General features: G+C 44.3%; 1 protein-coding gene across 2 annotated transcripts in view; it reads right to left on the reverse strand.

Moving 5' to 3' along the window:
* Positions 1 to 18635, reverse strand: part of SCGN (secretagogin, EF-hand calcium binding protein) — a 37113-nt gene that overhangs the window by 13306 nt on the left and 5172 nt on the right. The window contains exons 1-6 of one of the 2 annotated variants that reach the window (XM_064703461.1): positions 12434 to 12563; positions 11811 to 11881; positions 3438 to 3530; positions 2773 to 2862; positions 1827 to 1883; positions 863 to 940 (exon numbers count right to left, since the gene is read on the reverse strand). In XM_064703461.1, coding sequence (XP_064559531.1) covers positions 863 to 940; positions 1827 to 1883; positions 2773 to 2862; positions 3438 to 3530; positions 11811 to 11881; positions 12434 to 12506 — 462 coding nt within the window. In that variant the 5' untranslated portion in view covers positions 12507 to 12563. Of the gene's footprint in view, positions 1 to 862; positions 941 to 1826; positions 1884 to 2772; positions 2863 to 3437; positions 3531 to 11810; positions 11882 to 12433; positions 12564 to 14511; positions 14616 to 18635 lie in introns of those variants that run through there. The other variant, XM_064703462.1, reaches the window with a different exon arrangement.

The raw sequence follows: 18635 nt of genomic DNA on the forward strand, positions 1-18635 counted from the left end.
CACATTGCTCTAAAGGGTCACATTTCTGGGCACACACACATCACACATACATAACATAGTATTGCAAAATATGGGGGCAGCTTCTTGTTTGCTTGCATACCAAACTGGTTTTTAGGTTCAAACACAGACTTTGTGCCAAAAAACAATGCAGTCCCATCTGAAAACCATTTAGAAAATTGCAGTGATAGATGTCTGCTAGTGGAATTCAAATTATACCCTTGAGAATGACAACCAGAAATGAGATTTTTTTTTTCCCTTCTTGTTTTTAGATGTTTAGATATAATAAGTTGCTCTGAAATCCAGGTGGCTGTCGCTAAACCCACACCGAATGCTATGTTGTTGATTGCAGTATAAAAGCTATATTGTGATAAATCAGGTGGAGAATTGAAACTTTCAACCTCTCAGTCTTTCAGGGAAGCAGCAGGGAGCCAGCAAGGCTTGCTGGGCTTTGAGAGCAGAAAAGCCAAATACCTGCATGTCCTGGGAGTAAAAGGATTTGCTAGGAGGAAGCGAGGGAAAGAGGAAGTGAATGAGCTGGAGATCTGCCTGAGGATGAACACATCCTGAAGAAGGATGCACCTCACCTGTATTTAAAGGGGTTTAGAGCTCAGCCTGCTTTGGTGTAAAGTGGAGCTCTTTTCTCATAGGAAATAGTTTGACTCTCAGCAAAACTATTTGAAATGCATTCACAGCTGATGTCCAGTGCAAAAACTGTTAGCAGTAGTGTGCTAACTCCCCCCAGGGATCTCTGACACACCTTTTAAGAACCTTGCCGGGCTTTTATGGTCCTGTAGACATTGACCCTAAAGGATATTTTAGCCTGTACTCAGATCTAAACAACATTAATTCTATATTTTCATACCATAGTATCAGTATATTCTTCCAGCTTCACCTCAGCAACCATCTTGTTATGCTGCAGAAAGAGATCTCGCAGGAAATCCTGTAGTAAGAAAAGAGAGAAATTTTACTCTGTAGTGGAAATTCAAGAAATAACAGTAGGAGATTAAATTCAAATTCAGCAGGATTACATAAATTTAGTTTCACATTCCTGGTTAGTACTAGTGTCGTCAGTTTGACAAAGTTCAACTTGTTTTAGCTGAAACATGGTGGTTTTTTGAATAAATTAGAAAGTAACTAAATTTCCCCAGAGCAGGTATACTGGAGTGAGTCCTAATAGACTCACAAAATAAGCAAAACACAACATAAGTCCTGCAATACTTGCTAATTGATCTCAAGTCAAAATATTTACCATTCAGTAAAACACTCAAGCCACCTCTTACATCTTTGCAGGGACACAGGCTGAAGCCACACACTGAGACTTCAGCACATGATGTGCAGCCCAGTGATGAACTTTTGTGATTGCTGGCTCAAAGTGCTTGAGTTATGGCTTTTGAACAGGCTCTTGCCTCAACAGCCTGATCTTTAATGAGAAATCAGTGTTCAGAAAACCTGCAGGTTCAGGAGGAGATTGAGAAGAAATTCCCTTAATAAAACACAATGGCTTTGGCTCTGTTTAGCTGGGAGATGCACATGTGCAAAGCCTTGTGGGGCTCACTGGATGCCTCAGGTCACCAAGACAACTAGGGTCACGGGACAAGGCTAGGGGGAAGCAGGACATGGAGGGCAACAGCAAATCATCCTCCCTCCATCAGGGCCCCTGAGACCATGCCAGAAGGCACAAGTCCTTAAACTCACTCTGAACAACCCAGAAATGCCATTTGTCACTCACAAAAAAAGACAGCAAATTGGTAAAGCTGAGGGAAAGGCTCCCATTGACATCAGTGAGCTATAGGTCAAGCCCAAAGAGATTTGTTAGAATAACTTACTTTGAGTTCACCAGCTGAAATAAATCCACTGCTGTCAGCATCGTAACTGCGCCAGATCTGAATGGGGATAGATTGATGTGAGCACATAAATATTGCAGCTACTCATCTGCTCTGTGAAAAATTGTAAAGATTCAAAGCAGAACTTCCATAATGAGCAAGTTGTTGCATTAGCCAACATTTAATTAATTTTAAATGAAATAAAAGAAACTTTTCACACAATAGCTCTTACTCACACTTGGATGCTGTACATGTTACATACTGATATCATATGTTTAATGCAGACATATTGTCTATAGAAGGAAGACAATTCTAAGAAACTGTTTTGCATTTCTTACCTAATTTGTATATGCAGCTACTTTTATTGCCCTGAGTCAAGGCCATATACAGCAGGCCATTGATCTGCAGAAGCCCCCAGCTTGTATGCGAAATAAAAGTAACTACATGAGATTTTGGAACAACTGAAATTCCCCATTGGGATACTTAGGGGGCAGAGATCAGAGGAAGACTGGGCAAAGTTCTATGGGCTTGTTGACCCAACTTATGGAGGTTTCCTCTCCATGCCCTAACAGCCTAATATTTCAGAATAAAATGGTGCTTAAAATGTACCTGTTCTGCTGTCTTGGTCTATACTGTATTGCAGGTGAGGAGCTGAAGGGGTGAACTGATGGGTGGGGGCATTTTGTCTGTAGTAGCATGACTGATAGGTGGCTGAAAGTGTTTGTGAAATGTAATGAGTTCTCTGGGCACCTTGGTCCAGTCCTAGATACCACCCCTCTGTTTTGCTGGTGTAAATAATGTAAAACCTTTTCTATCTGAACAGGTCAGAATGTGTTTTGCTTCCACAATACCCATCTATTTCCCAAGCTGTGTTTACAGGGGGCAGAAGGGTTGGGGCTGAAGAAGCTGGTGGTGTGCAAAGGGGAGGAGGCAGTGTGGAGATACAGACCCGCATGAATTCCACGCTGTTGTCCAAGGGAGTTTCCCGTCGGAAAAGCAGTAGGAAATTCTCATCATCCGGCAACATCATATTTGCAAGCTGGATGAAAAACATTTAAAAAATCCCCACAACAAAAAGCAAACCCACACCATGAAAGTAAGGAAAGGAAAAAACTTGGGTAGTTACTGATCCAGTATGTGAAATACAGGTTTGGCATGGAAATAGACTTGGAAATAAACTCCAGACCAAAGGATCTGGCCAATGTAAAACTCTGTGAGTCACCTCCTCTGCACCCAGGCTCTATCTTCCAGATCTCCCAAGTCTGCTACAGGTCTTAATCACAGAATGGTTGGAAGGGACCTTTAAAGGTCATCCAATCCAACTTCCCTGCAATGGCAGGCACATCTTCAACTAGATCAGGTTGTTCAGAGCTCCGTCCAACCTGACCTTTGATGTTTCCAAGGATGGGGCATCAACCAGCTCCCTGGGCAACCCCTTCCAGTCCTTCACCACCCTTATTTAAAAGAAAGTATTTCTTAATCTACTTTTGATGTACTCCCTTTCAGTTTAAAACCATTACCCCTTTTCCGATTCCTATAGACCCTATAAAAAGTCTGTTCTACTTTTCCATCCTTCTATAAAAGAAATACTGGTCTGGGGTTTGGCAGAGATACCTCCTGGATTTGCAAGCGTCCATCTGTGGTGACATCATAGACAGACATGAATTGCTCCTTCATCCTCTGAACTTCTTCTTCTGTGATGGTGCTCTGCCATGGGGAAAACAACAAGTGCATGAAAATTTCTGAGGGCATCAGAAGATCCTTCTGGGAGAAATCTCTCCTCACTCACAAATAATCACCAGGATAAGTGCATTCTTACAGTTGGAGGTTATGCATTTAAAAACCCACAGACACACCATTGTGGATGAATTTTTGGAAATAAGTCCTATGTGTATCCTTGCAGCTACTAAGCTTTCAGTTGGAAGATCAGTGTTTGGAAATTCCAAAATATTTCAGTGACCCCTGCTTCTTTACCCAACTGTTCCCATTATACCACTGGGCTTTGGTTTTGCTCAAGTGTGTGTTTCAGCAGTTTCCATCCTGCTTGTTTTCAGCTTGTGCTTTTCAGGAAGATATCCTCATCCTTGAATGACATCTCTGCAGTTCATTAGATCATCAGCCTTGAAAGGTGTCAGTGGAGCTAGATTGTTGCTTATTATTACCTGTCAGCTGACTTAAGCCCTAGCACCAAGCCCTGTCAGTGTTTCTGAGTTAATAGCACAGAATTTCAAGCAATTGACATTCTCTTTGTATCTGCTCAACCCCATAATCGATTTATACATAGTGAGGAGTTCTCCAGACTTGCCAGGTTATGTGTTTTGACAGGCATTGCTGTGAGAGGTGAAATACAATGTTTAGGTTCATCAGGCATGGTTTCTTTAGCAGAAACCACGAGGGTACCCACTCTGACTGGACTACACACAATACAATTTCCTCACAACATGAAAAACCTTCCAGTCATATGAGCTTAGTGACTGGGCTGGGAAGCTCACCTAGTTAATCTTTCCCAAGAAATTAAGTCCCATGTTACCCTCACCACGCACATTGAGCAGGTCCTGGCTTCTCTCCCAATTGTGTAGGAGTTGGCCCTCTCTGGGAGGGAAGGGAAGGAAGGGAGAAGGATAACCCACACTGGATTGCAGCATACCTTTGTAGAAATGTTTACAAGACAATAAATTATCTTCTTCCCAATCCTTGAATATAAGTCCTTCAAAGTTTTTATCATCTCTACAAGCAAGTGGATGTGGGACTGCAGCTATTCCTTCCTGGGTCTTCTAACACAGTTTCTAATTATTTCCTGCTGCTATTGAAGCTCCATTATGTTGTACACTCCCTTTTTTATCACTGTGACACAAAGCCATGAGTGACTTTCCCAAATTTACCCAGTGCACAGCTCCACACAGTGCAGCCCTTGGGGTGCATTCTTGCTGTGTAACACCAAGGGTGGCAGCTCCCAGTCTGGGGATGGAACACCAAGCAGTGATCCCACCGGGATGCACCCAAGGTGGCAGGCCCCAGGAGGAGTGGCTGAGTAGGTCCCAGGGCATGCCTGCAGGATCCTCCTTTCCCATGGTGGTATCCAGAAAGTCCTGTGGGCCTGGATGTTGAGGGCATAGCTCATCACTGAACACACACAGGTTTTCTTTCTGCCTGGCATTGTAACTCAGCCCCATGCTATTTAAATTGCCTTCTGACAGCCCCTTGACACTCTGAGACACCCCCCAGGAGTTAGGCAAACCTATGAGTTGCAATCTTCAATAGGCTTGCAAAGTACTCTGAAATGATCCTCCCTCAAGCCCAGTAGGATGAGTTATTTCCAAAATGATATCACATTTTGGAATCACAGCTGATATATGAAACGTGTACTGTGCATTTCAAAACTAGTCATTGCTTAAAATACTTATTGCTCAACTTGGTATCAGCTATCAACCACCACTTCACTGAGCTGTCTGTGGCAGGGACACTGTTACCTGCATAAAAATAGGACAGCCTCCTTCTTTGTATATTCTGATTTAAACTATATGATACATCAAGTAAATGCCCGGATTATTTAAAATATTTACACAGCTCCAAAAGCTTTTAGTCCAAGGGGTTACACTACAGTGGTTTTTCAATCTGGACAATCTTTATATCTTCATAAATATTCCACTTATGAAACAAAACTGGTAATAGTTCTACCAAAACCCAGCCTTTACTCACAAAGGATAAAACAATGAAGCACAAACTGGCTTTCCCAAGATGCATGTTCAAGACAAAATTATTCCAATATTAAAATTTTTTACACTAAGAACAATACACCTTGTGTTATGACCATTAGGTTTCAAAGGGGACCTTTCTCTTTACCAAAACCAAAAAAATCCCAGAAGACTGAAAAAACTTCAATAGATCAAATAAGATATTCCAAACAGAAACTAAGGTTGGGAGATCAGGTTTTCAAGACTGACCCACTGGTGGTGCAAACAAGTAGCTTGCTCTATTTTCCTTTCTACTCCAAAAACATTTAAAAGGCTGAAAAAACTCCATATTGTACCTGATCTGTTCCCTTTGTCCAAGCAAGGACATGATCTGAAGACTCAACTCACCCCACCAGAAAGGAGGCTCAGGCTTCCCTTTGGAAGGGGACAGAGCCAGGACAGCTGACCCCAACTGACCCAAAAGATATACCACACCATATGGTGTGGTGCTCAGCATATAAAGCTGGGGGAAGAAGGAGAAAAAAAGATGTTTGGAGTGTGGTGTTTGTCTTCTGACATCAGCATGATGGAACTTTGCTTTCCCAGACATGGTTGTACAGCTGCCTGCCCATGGGAATTGGTGAATGAATTCTTCATTTTGCCCTGGCTTGTGCTCTTGGGTTTTGCTTTACCTATTAAAACATCTTTATCTCAGCTCATGAGTTTTCCCAGTTTACTTTTCTGATTCCCTCTCCCATTTCACTGGGGAGTGAGTGAGTGAGTGAGTGAGTGAGTGAGTGAGTGAGTGAGTGAGTGGCTGTGTGGGGCTGCCTGCTGCATTAAATCATGACGTAACAAAGAACAGCAGACAAAATGTGCCTCTTGTCTCATAAGATGGAACAGGAAGAAACGGCTTTGCAGCAAGTAAAAGTCTGCAGCTGAGCACATCTTTATCAGAGAACGCTGTCTTAATTATGTTGCCTGCCTCAAGCAACAGATCCTTAACCAGTTTCAAAGGTTTGCAAAGCTTTCCTTTTTGTGAGAGTTTAAGTGAATGCTGTTGCATCCTTTCCAGTCACTCTGTACAGAGAAGCCTTTCTCGTAATTCCTTGTTTCTCTGGTGCATGCACCTCCCTGAGTTTTTGGATGATGTGTGGTTTCCAAGGGCTGCTGCATGTTCTCACTGCAGCCAGGAAAGAAATCTTTACTACGTACTATGAGAAGGCCAGATAATTTTTATTCTCATAAAAAAACACAGTTTAAAATATTGCCATGACTTTGTTCACATATTTTTCAGGGTTAACAAGTAAATTTCTTACTACAGATGTTCTTTTACAGAGTTTAACAGATAAAAGCTTCTGTGCTTCAAGTTGCCATAACAAATTAATTTTCTGCTTTCTCCTTTCCATGTCCAGTCTCCGTCTTGCCTTTTGTGAAAATCCTTTAGAAGTGTTTGTAGCATCACAAAGGTAATCTGGTTTTAAATAGTGTTTGTAATCACAGAAAGGGCATGATCACTATTTTTTTAAATTTCTGCAGCATTTTATTTCTTTATCATGACTGGTTATGATTGTTTAGAAACCTGGCTGTAATCTGTCTTCTTTGTTAATCCATCCCTTTTATATTGCTGCACTCTTTGCCTCATGCTGACTAATTAAATTTTTGTTCCTTAAGGGATTCATGTGCTTGGCAGAATTTTGCCTTGATGAAAACACAGTTATGAGTCACTTGGTTTGGAGGGCAAAAAGTGAATGTATGGAGCACTGCAGAGCCTTTCCTACTCAATGAAATGGGATGTCTCATTTAATTCCTGCTGGCCAAGAAAATCCTGTAATAAACTGATTTATTTTTCCTTCTTGACATGATTTTAGAAGCAAGCTGCTATATTGATTAGGGTGTAAAAAAAGATGAAACTACATTTAAGTCACTATTATACCCTGTTTCTAGAAAAAAAAAACTAGAGAATTTTCTGAAAATGCTGGCTCAAACATGTGTCTTCCAGTGTTTCAGCCAAATATGATAGAAAGGCCAAGGGTCCCACAGATACAGAGTTCCTACAAGATCTATGAAAATAAATTGTGTCTGCCAAGGAGAGCTGGAAAAGAAAATCAACAACTACTATCACGCCAAAAGCTACACAGTACAGATATGAGGCCAGCAAGGACCAGATGAGAGACATCAGTAATGTACACTTTGCCTTTAGAAGATGAACCTTTCAATTTTGGGCCAAACATTTCTTCATTGTAAAAACTAATTTCATTAATGACTTTGTTACCCCCACATAGTTGTAGGTTGGATTGCCTGCATAATTGTGGGTTTTCACCCTACACCTCCATGGCCAATTTCTCCTTTGGGCCAAACTTTCTCCCTTAACTTCAGTGCTTTCACTTGAGAATTTGGCCCTGTACTTTGGTTAGGATTTACTGCACTCCTGCATGTGACAATATGTGAGCACTTACCCTGTCATCCCGCATTGTGTTTTTGGTTTCTTTTCTAACTCTCATCAGCACAAATGTGGGAAAGCTTTTTTCCCATAGTAGACACCAGCATCCAACAAAGGCTACTGGCTACATTTTCCCTGTGCCATCATGGTTTTGTGGTTAGGTTTTGGACAGGTTCTCTCTTCTCTCTTCTCTGCTGGGCTGAAAGTTGTTTGATGTGCATTTGGGTGATGAAAACATATTGTGTCATTTTTACCATGGGTATGTTGAGTTAGCATTAAGAAATACCTCGAGGCACTTCCATGCCTTAATGTGGAGGAACAGGATTAGGAGCTGGCCACGGTAATCAAGGCTGATGGAAGCCAAACCTAAAGAATGAACTCTGTTTGGCAATAATCAGAATGATAGAATGGTTTGGGTTGAAAGGAACCTCAAAGATCATCCAGTTCCAACACCTTCCCCTGGACCAGCTTGCTCAAAGCTCCATCCAACATGAACACTTTCAGGGATGGGGCATCCACAGCTTCTTTGGGCAACCTGTTCCAGGGCCTCTCCATCCTGACAGGAAAGATTTCTGTCCTAATATTTAAAGAGCTATAGCTCCTGTTCTAATAAAATTACTTATTTGACACTGAAAGAAACTGTCCTTTCCGCTGGGCTTTCACCTCAGTATAAAAACTTTTAGAAAATATGTGGATAGAATTGCCATAATGTAGAAGAAAGAGGTTTATGAAAGAGCAGAAGAGAGCTCAGGCAGCTCACGGCAGCCACGCAGTAGCAGCTTGGAAGCTGGAGGCTCAAATGGTTAGAGAGAAGTCACAGCAGTGATAAGAGAAACAGGTGGGTGATATCAGTAGCTAGAAGATGGAATGCTAGCATGAGGATGAATTACACACACCTGGAAACTGACGGGATTTTCTTAGGACTCAGGATGGAATAGAATAGGATGGGATGGGATATTCCAGTTGGAAGGGACCCATAATAAATATCTAGTCCAATTCTCTGACCACTTTGGGGCTGTACAAAAGTTAAAGTGTGTTGTTAAGTGCATTGTCCAAATGCCTCCAGCAACCACCCACTGCTGGAGAAGGGACAGGAAGCAGCATCTAGGATTTGGTTGGTTTACTACAAGTCCACCTTTGTTGCAAAGTTTTTCCTTTCCTCCCACGATTGTTGATGGTTCAATAAAAGACAATAAATTGGCCTCCATCACTGGATGCTATTTCAAGTTTCTTTCCTCTCTCAGGGTTGTCTGGAAGAGCTGTGTCTCTCAGCTTCCTGACAGGCTCATTTTTGCATTGTTTTCCCAGCTGCTCCAATCCCCTGGCATTTAGTGTCAGCTGGGGATGCTGCAGAGTAACTGGGAAGAAAAACAGAGCTGAAGGACCACAGTGGTCATTAACAGAAATAACAGCTTAGAGAATGCAGGCTGAGAAAATATAATTATGAAGCCATTCTCTATTCAAGCAGAGACAACTTCTAGTGTTGATAACATTATTTATCACTTGTGTAGCACTTCAGACATAGCCACTAATTAATCCTTGTGACACATCTGTAAGTTGTGCCAGTGTATTGCTGCCTCCCCCTTTTACTGTGCATGGAAACTAAGACATTAAGAACCCAAAGGAGTAAAGGTCAAGATGAGTGGTACAGCAGAGAGATGCTCAGTCCCAGCTCACTGCTTTTATCACTGAGGACACTTTCTGTAGGATGGTAAAACCAATGCAGAGGGGACCCTTTTTACCCCTCCTGCCATAATACAAGCCTGTACAATATAAATCATGTGAAAAAGAGAAAAATGGCTCAATGCTGTTAGACAAACTCATTGTACAAAGGTAGTTAAGACCTTTGTTTAACTTGGTACTCAAGTGACCCCCATGCCCAGAGGACTGCTCTCTGCTTCCCAGGACAAAGCTCCCCTTGGATTTTCTGCCACAAAACCAGCCTGCTCTGTCTGCAACCTGCCATGTAATTTTATCACTAATATTACCAGAGTGGAAACACTGCCAAAAATAGGCAAAAAGACGAGAGGAAAAAAACCAAAAGCACTTGAGAGCCTGTCTAAGCACTCTGAAAGTTAGTGAGCATGGTCCTTCAGAATTTGCCTGTTTCTTCTATTTAATAGGAGGAGAGGGAGTTGGTCCTTTCTCCATTCAATTTGTGTTAAACTATCTCTTTAAATGGCAAAACTTAGCTAGCAGAAGCAAAGGAGATGCAAACTTGGTCAGGGTGCTGAGTTAAGCTGGAGTCATCCAAGCAGGGACTTCTAACAAGCAATAAAACTATTATTGATTTCTTAAAGCAGGAAGTTCATTGCTAGAACACCCTCATTTGGCAAGTTCTGCATGCTGCTAAATGACACAATGTAATGGAGTTCACATTTGTATCAGTAAGACCACAAAAACTGCTGTAACACATGGGGTTTGCTACTCAGCTGTCCCAGGACCTCATCCCGGGATTTTATCACCATCAGCTCACTCCAGAGAGCCTCACTTGGAGGTCCCACCACAGCACTTAGCTCTGCAGCTTCATTTTAAGCATTTCCTTCAACATCTCATGTTTGCTGTCATGGAGTTTGTTTGAGCATGCTTTTTGCTGCTGTTTCAGTACCCCAAGACTAGCAGCATCCAATTTAATCTTTTGTTCCTGGGTAAACAATCACAAACTTTCTGATTTCTCTTTAAATTATCTTTTCTGTGTCCCTAAATATTCTTGTTGCTGAATCTTTTTTTATTCTTTTGAAGCCTTTTTACATGCCTATCTCTTCATCTAACCATTCATTCTCTGAAAGACATTTCTGTAGAAACTGACAATATTTCAATCCAAATTTACTTGCAAATTAAATAAAAATATGCTTGAAAAAATTACTCACAGCTTTTATTTTTTTAATTGCAGCCCTAAAGATCTAAGAGTACTAATTGGCTTGCAAGTACAATTCTGATTTTACACTTGATACTCATGAATTTATGCCTTTTATCAGCTACCTTTTCTGTCTTTGTTAATTAATTTTGCTTAAAGGAATTGTTTCATCTCTGGTTTTTGGCAAACCCTCGCCTTCCATTTGGAAGATGTTTCCTCCTTTCCATATCTGGGCAGACTCCGTGTAGAGAAAATATTACTATATCCTTTGTGAACTTCGAGTGCTGGCCTGAGTGGCAGGATTTCTCCTTCACTGATGCCACTCATAGGCAAGATATGACGTGGAGCTGAGCAAAGCAGCCCCTGTAAATTGTAGTGCAACTTCTGTTTGTACAGAGATGCAGAGAGGGGAAATGCTGCCAAAACCAGGAAAGGAAACCAGAGGAGAAGCCCAGAAACACTGTAGGGACAGGTCTGGGTCTCACGAGCAACAGAAACGATATTCATTTGGCTTTTAGACATTTGCAGCAATATAGACCTAAGCCTTCTTCCTAAGCACCATTTAAAATTAACGACACTATATTTGTTAAAAATTGACCTGGGAAAGAAACCTATCATATGAACAAAACTAATCAGCACAGGCTCAAACAAATAAACCATGAACATTGCCCTCCTGCTCAGCTAGCCAGGCTGTGTGCCCCTGCTTTTTCACTTGGTTCTATTTAGCAACAGTAAATGACTTTCTCTCCACACTGCCAACCAGCCCCTTTAGTTGGTGCCACCTGCAATCTCCCCCTGACCAGCATCTGTTGGGCTGGAAACAACTGATCAAACTGCTCAGCTGACTACACTTGTTGTACGTGTTTAAATGCCACCCCGTGTCCAAGAGAAAAGCTCTTTACCTTGGGGCTGCTAAGGAAGTCGGCAATCAGGGAACAAAAAACACAAACCATCTCTCAGCATAACTTTTCTGCTTGCACCCGATGGGCAGTGAATGCAGCACAGTTACTTACTTCTGGTCCCAGTTTCTCCAGGAGATGATGAAAAAAATCGTCAAGCTCCTTCCCTTCTATGTAGCCATTGTCTAAATAAAGAGCAGATATATTAATGGTACTGCCCAAGTTTCGGGATCCATGTCATGGGCTGCATGCAGGTAGCTCAAGGCTTCAGGGTCAGAATCTCAGCCGGGGGCCCTGCCTGCCCACTCATGGGAGCCCCACATCTATTCAATTTCATCTGATCACTTCTGTGTGAGGATTGAGCACAGCTGCAGCACTCCCTTTGGAGTTTTTCTTACGGAAAACTTTTCAGAAACAAAAAAACTCCCAAACTGGGACAAAAAGAGAGAGCAGCAGATTAAACGAGGAAGTAATGAAAAAGCAAAACTTTTGGGGTGGAAATGACAGCTATGATAGTCATGGTGAGGAGGAAGAGGGGGTGCTCGAAAACACCTGCGGGACCTCGGGGATGCAAAGCTCGGACACTTTGGCCCCATGTGCAGCATCCCAGGCACCCACACCGCACCCAGCCCGGCGGTCGCGTTCCCCCCTGCACGGACAGTGCCCTGCACGGCACCCAGCGGGCCCGGCACCCCCGCACCCCTCAGCCGGCTCCCCCCACATCTGTCCCCACTTGCCGTCGGCGTCGAAGCGCCGCCAGGCCCCGAGAAAGGCGGCGGCGTCCAGGCGCCCATCGGCGCCGCTCTCCATGGTGCTGCTGCTGCTGCCGGCCTGGCCCCCGCCTTCACCCTCACTCGGCTGCGCACCCTCTGCCCCGGCCCCGCCGCCGGGCCCGGCTTTCAGGGAGGCGGCCCCGCCCCGGGGGCGGCCCCACGGGGGTCGCCGTGGGGGAGTCTCCCCCTTCCCGGGGCTCGTCCCACCAACCTCCGCCCGCCCGGATCCCTCTCGAGTGTGGGTTGTAGCGCGATGGAGCTCGGCCGTCGAGGGGGGCTGGAGCGGCCCGACCCCGCAGCCCCCGCTTCGGAGGAGCCGTGCGCCGCTTGCAAACGGCCCTTAAAGTTTAAAACCGCCCCCGAACGAAGGCAGAAGTGCTGGAGGGAAATGTGAGGCTTCAGAGAACTAGTGGAGTTTAAGGGGAGAAAGGGGAATTTTCTGAGGCTGGTAACTCTCCTTGGTTTGTGAAAGCAGAGCAGCAGCAGGCAGAGTTCTCTCACCTTCTCATTCCTCACAGCCATCGGGTGGGTATCCCTCACCAGAATGAGAAGCCAGAGGACGAAGACAAACAGAAACCTGCATCATCTTCCTCCTACAATAAACCCCATGGAGAAACCATGAGGTTTAAGGTCTCTGTACTGGTAGAGCATTGTATTAATGATGGCCCAGCCTGGGAGTAGATTTGATTTAAATGTCACCTGTCTATTCACCTGCAGTGATTTTATGCACCTGGAATTGAGCTGGTCTCCATGTGTGCTCCTAGAATCATTATTACCTCCTTTGATACCCTTATAGTTATTTCTAGGTTGCCTTTGAATGATTATATACATATTTCGATTTTATTCACATAATGATTACTTTAGAGATGCTCTCAGAAGCAGCAGAAAAGGCTTTTTAAAAGTATTTAATGTTTGCCCTGAGAAGGTTCCTATTTGATCTGAGGGGAAAAAACCCCTGAGGAACTGAGTTGTGTTTTACTCAGGAAATTCATTCAGAGAGATCACACAGCAATGTCCAGCTTTTCCAGAGTGCAAAGAAAAAGGAGATGCTGTATAGCTGATGTGTTTAAACAGCAGCGTGGAAGCATCTCAGTACAGGGATTCCCTGGACAGCAGCCTGGGATCACCTTTGGACCTCAGAAAAAGTATGGCTAAGATCCTAACGCAACAGCAAGGCCACAAGCACTCCTTGACCATGCTCAGGTGGGGAATCCCAGCATGGGAGAGGAACTCATTAGGTAATGACAGGGAAAAGTCTAAATTTTTAGGGAACACCTGCCCAAGTCCCCTGCAGGCTAGAGCAGAGTCACACCACAGGTTTCTTTGTCATCTGTCCTTGCCTCATTGCCAGAAGTCAGGCCTCGCCTTAGGTTGAGCGCTCCCTCATGGAATGTGTCCTTCAGACTCTTCTTCCCAGTGTTTCCCACCATGGGTGCCTGGCAGTGGTGGCCTCGTGTGCCCCATGGTAGCTGCCTGATCTCCAGTGTGGGATGAAGGCACCTGGCACTGCTCCATGGCATGAAGCATGGGGTCATCTCTCTTCCCAGGACCCAAAGCCCATCTACCCCAGACAGGGAGCATACTGATCCAGGTTTTTAGGAAAGAGATGTTCATCGGTTTCTAACATGGTTTGCAACTTGACTTTGGAAATCACCAGCATGGCTGATAACCAACAAAGTCCCCTGGTATTATGATCATGCCAACTGGTTTCTTACTAATAAATATCTTTAACAAAACTAACTTGAGGAAACACTAGCCATGTTTTGAAATATTTTGCAAGTGAAAGCACCCTGCCATTTGGCGGGGATAGAGACAGCGAGATTTTAGGGGATTAGATGCAAAGCTCAGGACACTGAGAAGAGCTTCTCACACCTGGTTCTCCCCATGCTCTCACAGGAGGAGGAGCAGACAAGAAGTAACACCTTATTTTAATTACCTGTATTTGTCCAGCATCTCACACAATTCCAGTGAAACCAGGTCCAGTTTGCAGAGAAAAAAAAGACCTTCAAGCTTAAAGGACTTTCACAAGAGCTCATTGTTACCTGTGCATGAGGATGTAGATGATAAGTGTCTATCCATCTGAGTATTCTTGTCACCCCAGGCACTCTCAGTGCTGGCAGAGAGGGATTTTGATTTCATACCATACCTACAAAGGGGGAAAAAGGAGCAGAGATGATGGATTCCTCTTCTGACTGCACCAGCTAAGCATTTGTTCTCCCCACAAAATCCTCACCTGAAATACCCTATAGATACAGAGGCCACCCCATAGATGCACAGCTTATCTGCTCTGCCCCACCTCAAGTATTACACACAATGGATTTAGGGTTCTTAGGAGTGGAATTGCAAAACTTAACTCGAAGTGACTAGAACCAGCTAAAATCCCAGCCTGCAGAGAGAATGTGGCTATCCTGCTGCATGCCTAAAATGTGTTCAGCTTCTCCAGTTGCTTTAGGTGAATCAGCTAAGCCTGAATGAGAAGAAAAACAAACTAAACAAAAAACAGCTCAGAACAATTTTTACTCATCCAGCTGGACTTTCTGTGGAACACTGTAAATTTGAGGAATACACTGAAGATAGCTGCTGTGTGTGCAGTTCATGTACCAAACTCAGCAACCACTCTGCCTTGGCTTATTTCCTCAGAGGAATAAATAAGAGTTAGAGGTAGGCAGTATTTTAAAAAGTAATGAACACTTTTAAATAAGGACTTGGGCTTCAGCTTTGCACTGTGCAGTAAAGTTCAAGGCTGAAGAGCTCAAACCTGTGTTTTGAAAAACTTTAAAAAAAAATGAATGTGCTTCAGTAGGACCCTTGAGGCTGGAAGCATTTGCACAACCATTGCCTGGTCCTGCTGTGGGTCAAGGAACCCTCCGGCTGAGGACACCAGCAATGCTGTTTTATTAAGCTGATATTGATAATAAATAATAAATGGCAACTATTGCCAAGTAAAGAGCAAAATAAGGAGCCTGTGGCCAAGCCACCAGCTTTGTAAAAAGGCTTCATCAAACTGTACATGGGAAAACATGGATAAAAGTGCAGTTTGTTGATCTGGAAACAAAAATGAGGGGCAGCTGACAGATGCCTCATTCTTTGGGCCAGACTCAAAGTATTGATGTGAAATGAAATATTTGGGTATTCATGAACAGACTAGGGAACAAAAAACCAAACCAAATATTTGCATTTGTGATCGGACTTTGCTCCTCACCTTTACAGAAAAAAAAAATCAAATACATGCACAGTTAAATGGAAATAATTTTCCTCATCAAACAGCTTCAGCTTCCCTCAGCTTTGCACTGACTGCAGACACTGAGGAAGACAACATCAGCCATCAGCATCTCATCCTTCACTGGGCAGGTGTTTGACAGGTGGTTTGGGTCCCTGCAGAAAGCCGCAGCCCAGATCCTCAATGTGCCCCGTTTTCCCCAGACCCTGGTTTGTATCAGGGTGCTGGGTGTGGGAGGTGGGTGTGCTGGCTGAGCTGCTGTGCACTGCTCGGGCTGCCAAGGGTGGGGATGATGCATTCCTGCCCAGCAAGGGGTCTGTGAGCATCCCAGCAAAGGAAAATGCTGCAGGAGCAATGAGAGGCAAACTGAAAGGAAATTGAAATGGAAATAATACAGTCAGTGAAACCCCCTACTGTTCATACAGCTTCTTGGAAATCAAGTCAGAGATGCAGCTGTCTGCTGCAGAAAAGAAATAGACTCTTCTTTCCAACCCATCCTCAGATGAGTACAAGCTGCTTATTAGCAGTAGACCTTCCAACAAGGATGCCTTTCTCTTGCCCCTCCTTCCATCCTGCTCCCTCCCTCTGCCCCCCAAATCCCACATTCCTGTGCTGGGCTAGACCCTGGGTCCATCTTTCTGGCTCACGTGGTGCAGAGTGTGTGGGTTCAGGGTGCAAAGAAGGGCAATGACAGTTCAGGTCAGGTACTGATGGATGTGGTGTGACACAAAGACTACCATCCCACAGATATTTCCATCCACAGATTCTCATCAAAGCTGAGTTTCTCCAGCCTTCCCAGCCAGCCCTCCAAGTTGAGGCTTCTGTCCTCTGCTGTCTTCTTCATTTTGGACCAGCAATGGGATCGCTTGAGTGTTATAAGGAAGCAGACAACCTCTTCCCACAAAGATTCCACTGAAATGAGGGGTCAGGACATCAGAAGAGATCTGAGATTTCCAAAAAGAAAAGCTGATGTTTCTCCCAGCTACATACTGCTCATTGCTACCCAGGGACTGCAGTCTCAGTTACAGTTTATGACTTTCATTATTTTAGTCATTGGCTGGAGTTTAATGTAGTCCAAATAAAGGCTGGGCTGTACAGCCTCCACAACACTCTCCCCTCTGTTAGGTCCTACTCAAATAAGCAAATGGGAAGGGAAGGAGGCATTCCTGGAACAATGCTAAACAGAGATTACAGAGTTAACTTGACTCCTCCATTCAGTGAAACCAAATTGGATTTGCCAAGCTAGCAGCCCCTCTCCTGCCTTCTCTGGCTGGTATCAATCTAATTTAATACTCCTTCTCCCATGCAGCTTTTTTATTCTCAGGTCAACTTACTGGAAAAGCAGAAAAAACAGACTCTGAAGGATTGGATATGGGGTCAGCTGGCAGAACTCATCATAAACAGCCAAAGCAGCATCAGCACAGAGGCATCAGAGCAAAAATCTCAACTCATGGCTGGGAGGAACAGTGGCAGCATATCTGCTTTTCCAGGCAGGCTTCCCGAACACGGGCACTTGGAACCTGCATATAATAAATCCCTTGGACAGCTGATTTAGGGGTGGTCAAAGGCAGAGCAGCTTTCTAATTAGGAAGAGACTCTATCTGCAGGAGCTTCTTCAGTTTGCTTTGGGATACAGTACAAGAAATTAAGTCCTGTAATAACAGATCCCTCATAATGACACAATCTTCTGTGCAGAGACCCACAGACTGCTTTCCCTCTACTCAAAAATACAGCTCTTCAGCTGTATTTTCACTCTTCAGCTTCTTGGTGCTGATGAGCATTGTTGCTCTCACAGTGATTCCTCTTTGGTACTTGGCATGGAGGGAATTTTTACCACAGGACACTCGCAGCCCCTGCCCCTGCAGGATCTCCCTGATGCAGCAGGAGCAAGCGCAGATGAGAGGGCCCAGGGAGGGTGTGAGCTGGCATTCTGGTTCTGGGTCCTGCTCAAGCAAGCGCCTCATCCTGTGAACCACCTTGTCCCTGGCTGCTTATTCAGAACTGGCAGCTTTATCCTGGACTCAGAAGAAAAAGGAGCTTTATCAGGAGCTCAGCCATTGCCCTGCACCAGCCTTTCTCCATCAGCTGGGATTTCTCTCGTCACCATGTGACCCTGGAACCTCCAGGGCATCTCACAATCCTAAGGAGCACTTGGATGCAGTCCCCCCACTAGGCTGCTTTCTAATGACTTGCCATCAGCCAACAAATCACTACTTGGTGTGTTTCCCTGCCCTGCAGATCACCCTGAAGCCTCACTTCTGCATTTCTTCACCCATTCTGATGCCTGTTCTCCAGGTCTCTGAATACACAAACTCTGCACAGCTCTGGAAGACTGCCCTCCAGAGCTGGAGAAATCTCAGTTTCAGGAAGGAAAAAAAAAAGACTTCCACATGCAATGATAAGAGCAGCAGTTTAAGATGCCAGTCGCTGGCAATGCCTGCTGAAACAAGGTGCCATCATGGCCTGAGGAACTCCAGGAGCACTGTCTGTTTGGTGAAGCTCATTGCTCTCAACCAAAAATGGGCACACCCCTCTCTGTTTCCCCCTGCTGCTGTGAAGTCCTGCCCTGCCTGTGGTCAGGAGGCTTTGGAAATGCTGGACACTAGTGGAGGGTGGCTCAGGTGGCTCCAAAGGCACTTGCTATGGTGCTGGCAAGAGTCCCCTGTTGGGAGGAGGCATGAGGAACTGCAGGAGGATGAGCACAGAGATGAGTAGGAAAGCTGTGAAGGTGCCTGGCAGATCTTCCTATGATCCCTTACTTCTGGGATGAGGAGCTCATGCATTAGAAGGAAAGGTTGGCACCTTGTGTTTATGTTGCAATTTTCAACAATTTGAAAATTTGTTTTTAAACAAATTGAAAATTGCAACTTTCAATTGCATTTTCTTAGGATGGGGAAAGACTGCTCTGCTTTCCAGGCCTGATCAACAGGAGACCAGCATTAAATG

Source organism: Zonotrichia leucophrys, chromosome 2, assembly GCF_028769735.1.
Source record: "Zonotrichia leucophrys gambelii isolate GWCS_2022_RI chromosome 2, RI_Zleu_2.0, whole genome shotgun sequence".
Taxonomy (NCBI): Eukaryota; Metazoa; Chordata; class Aves; order Passeriformes; family Passerellidae; genus Zonotrichia; species Zonotrichia leucophrys.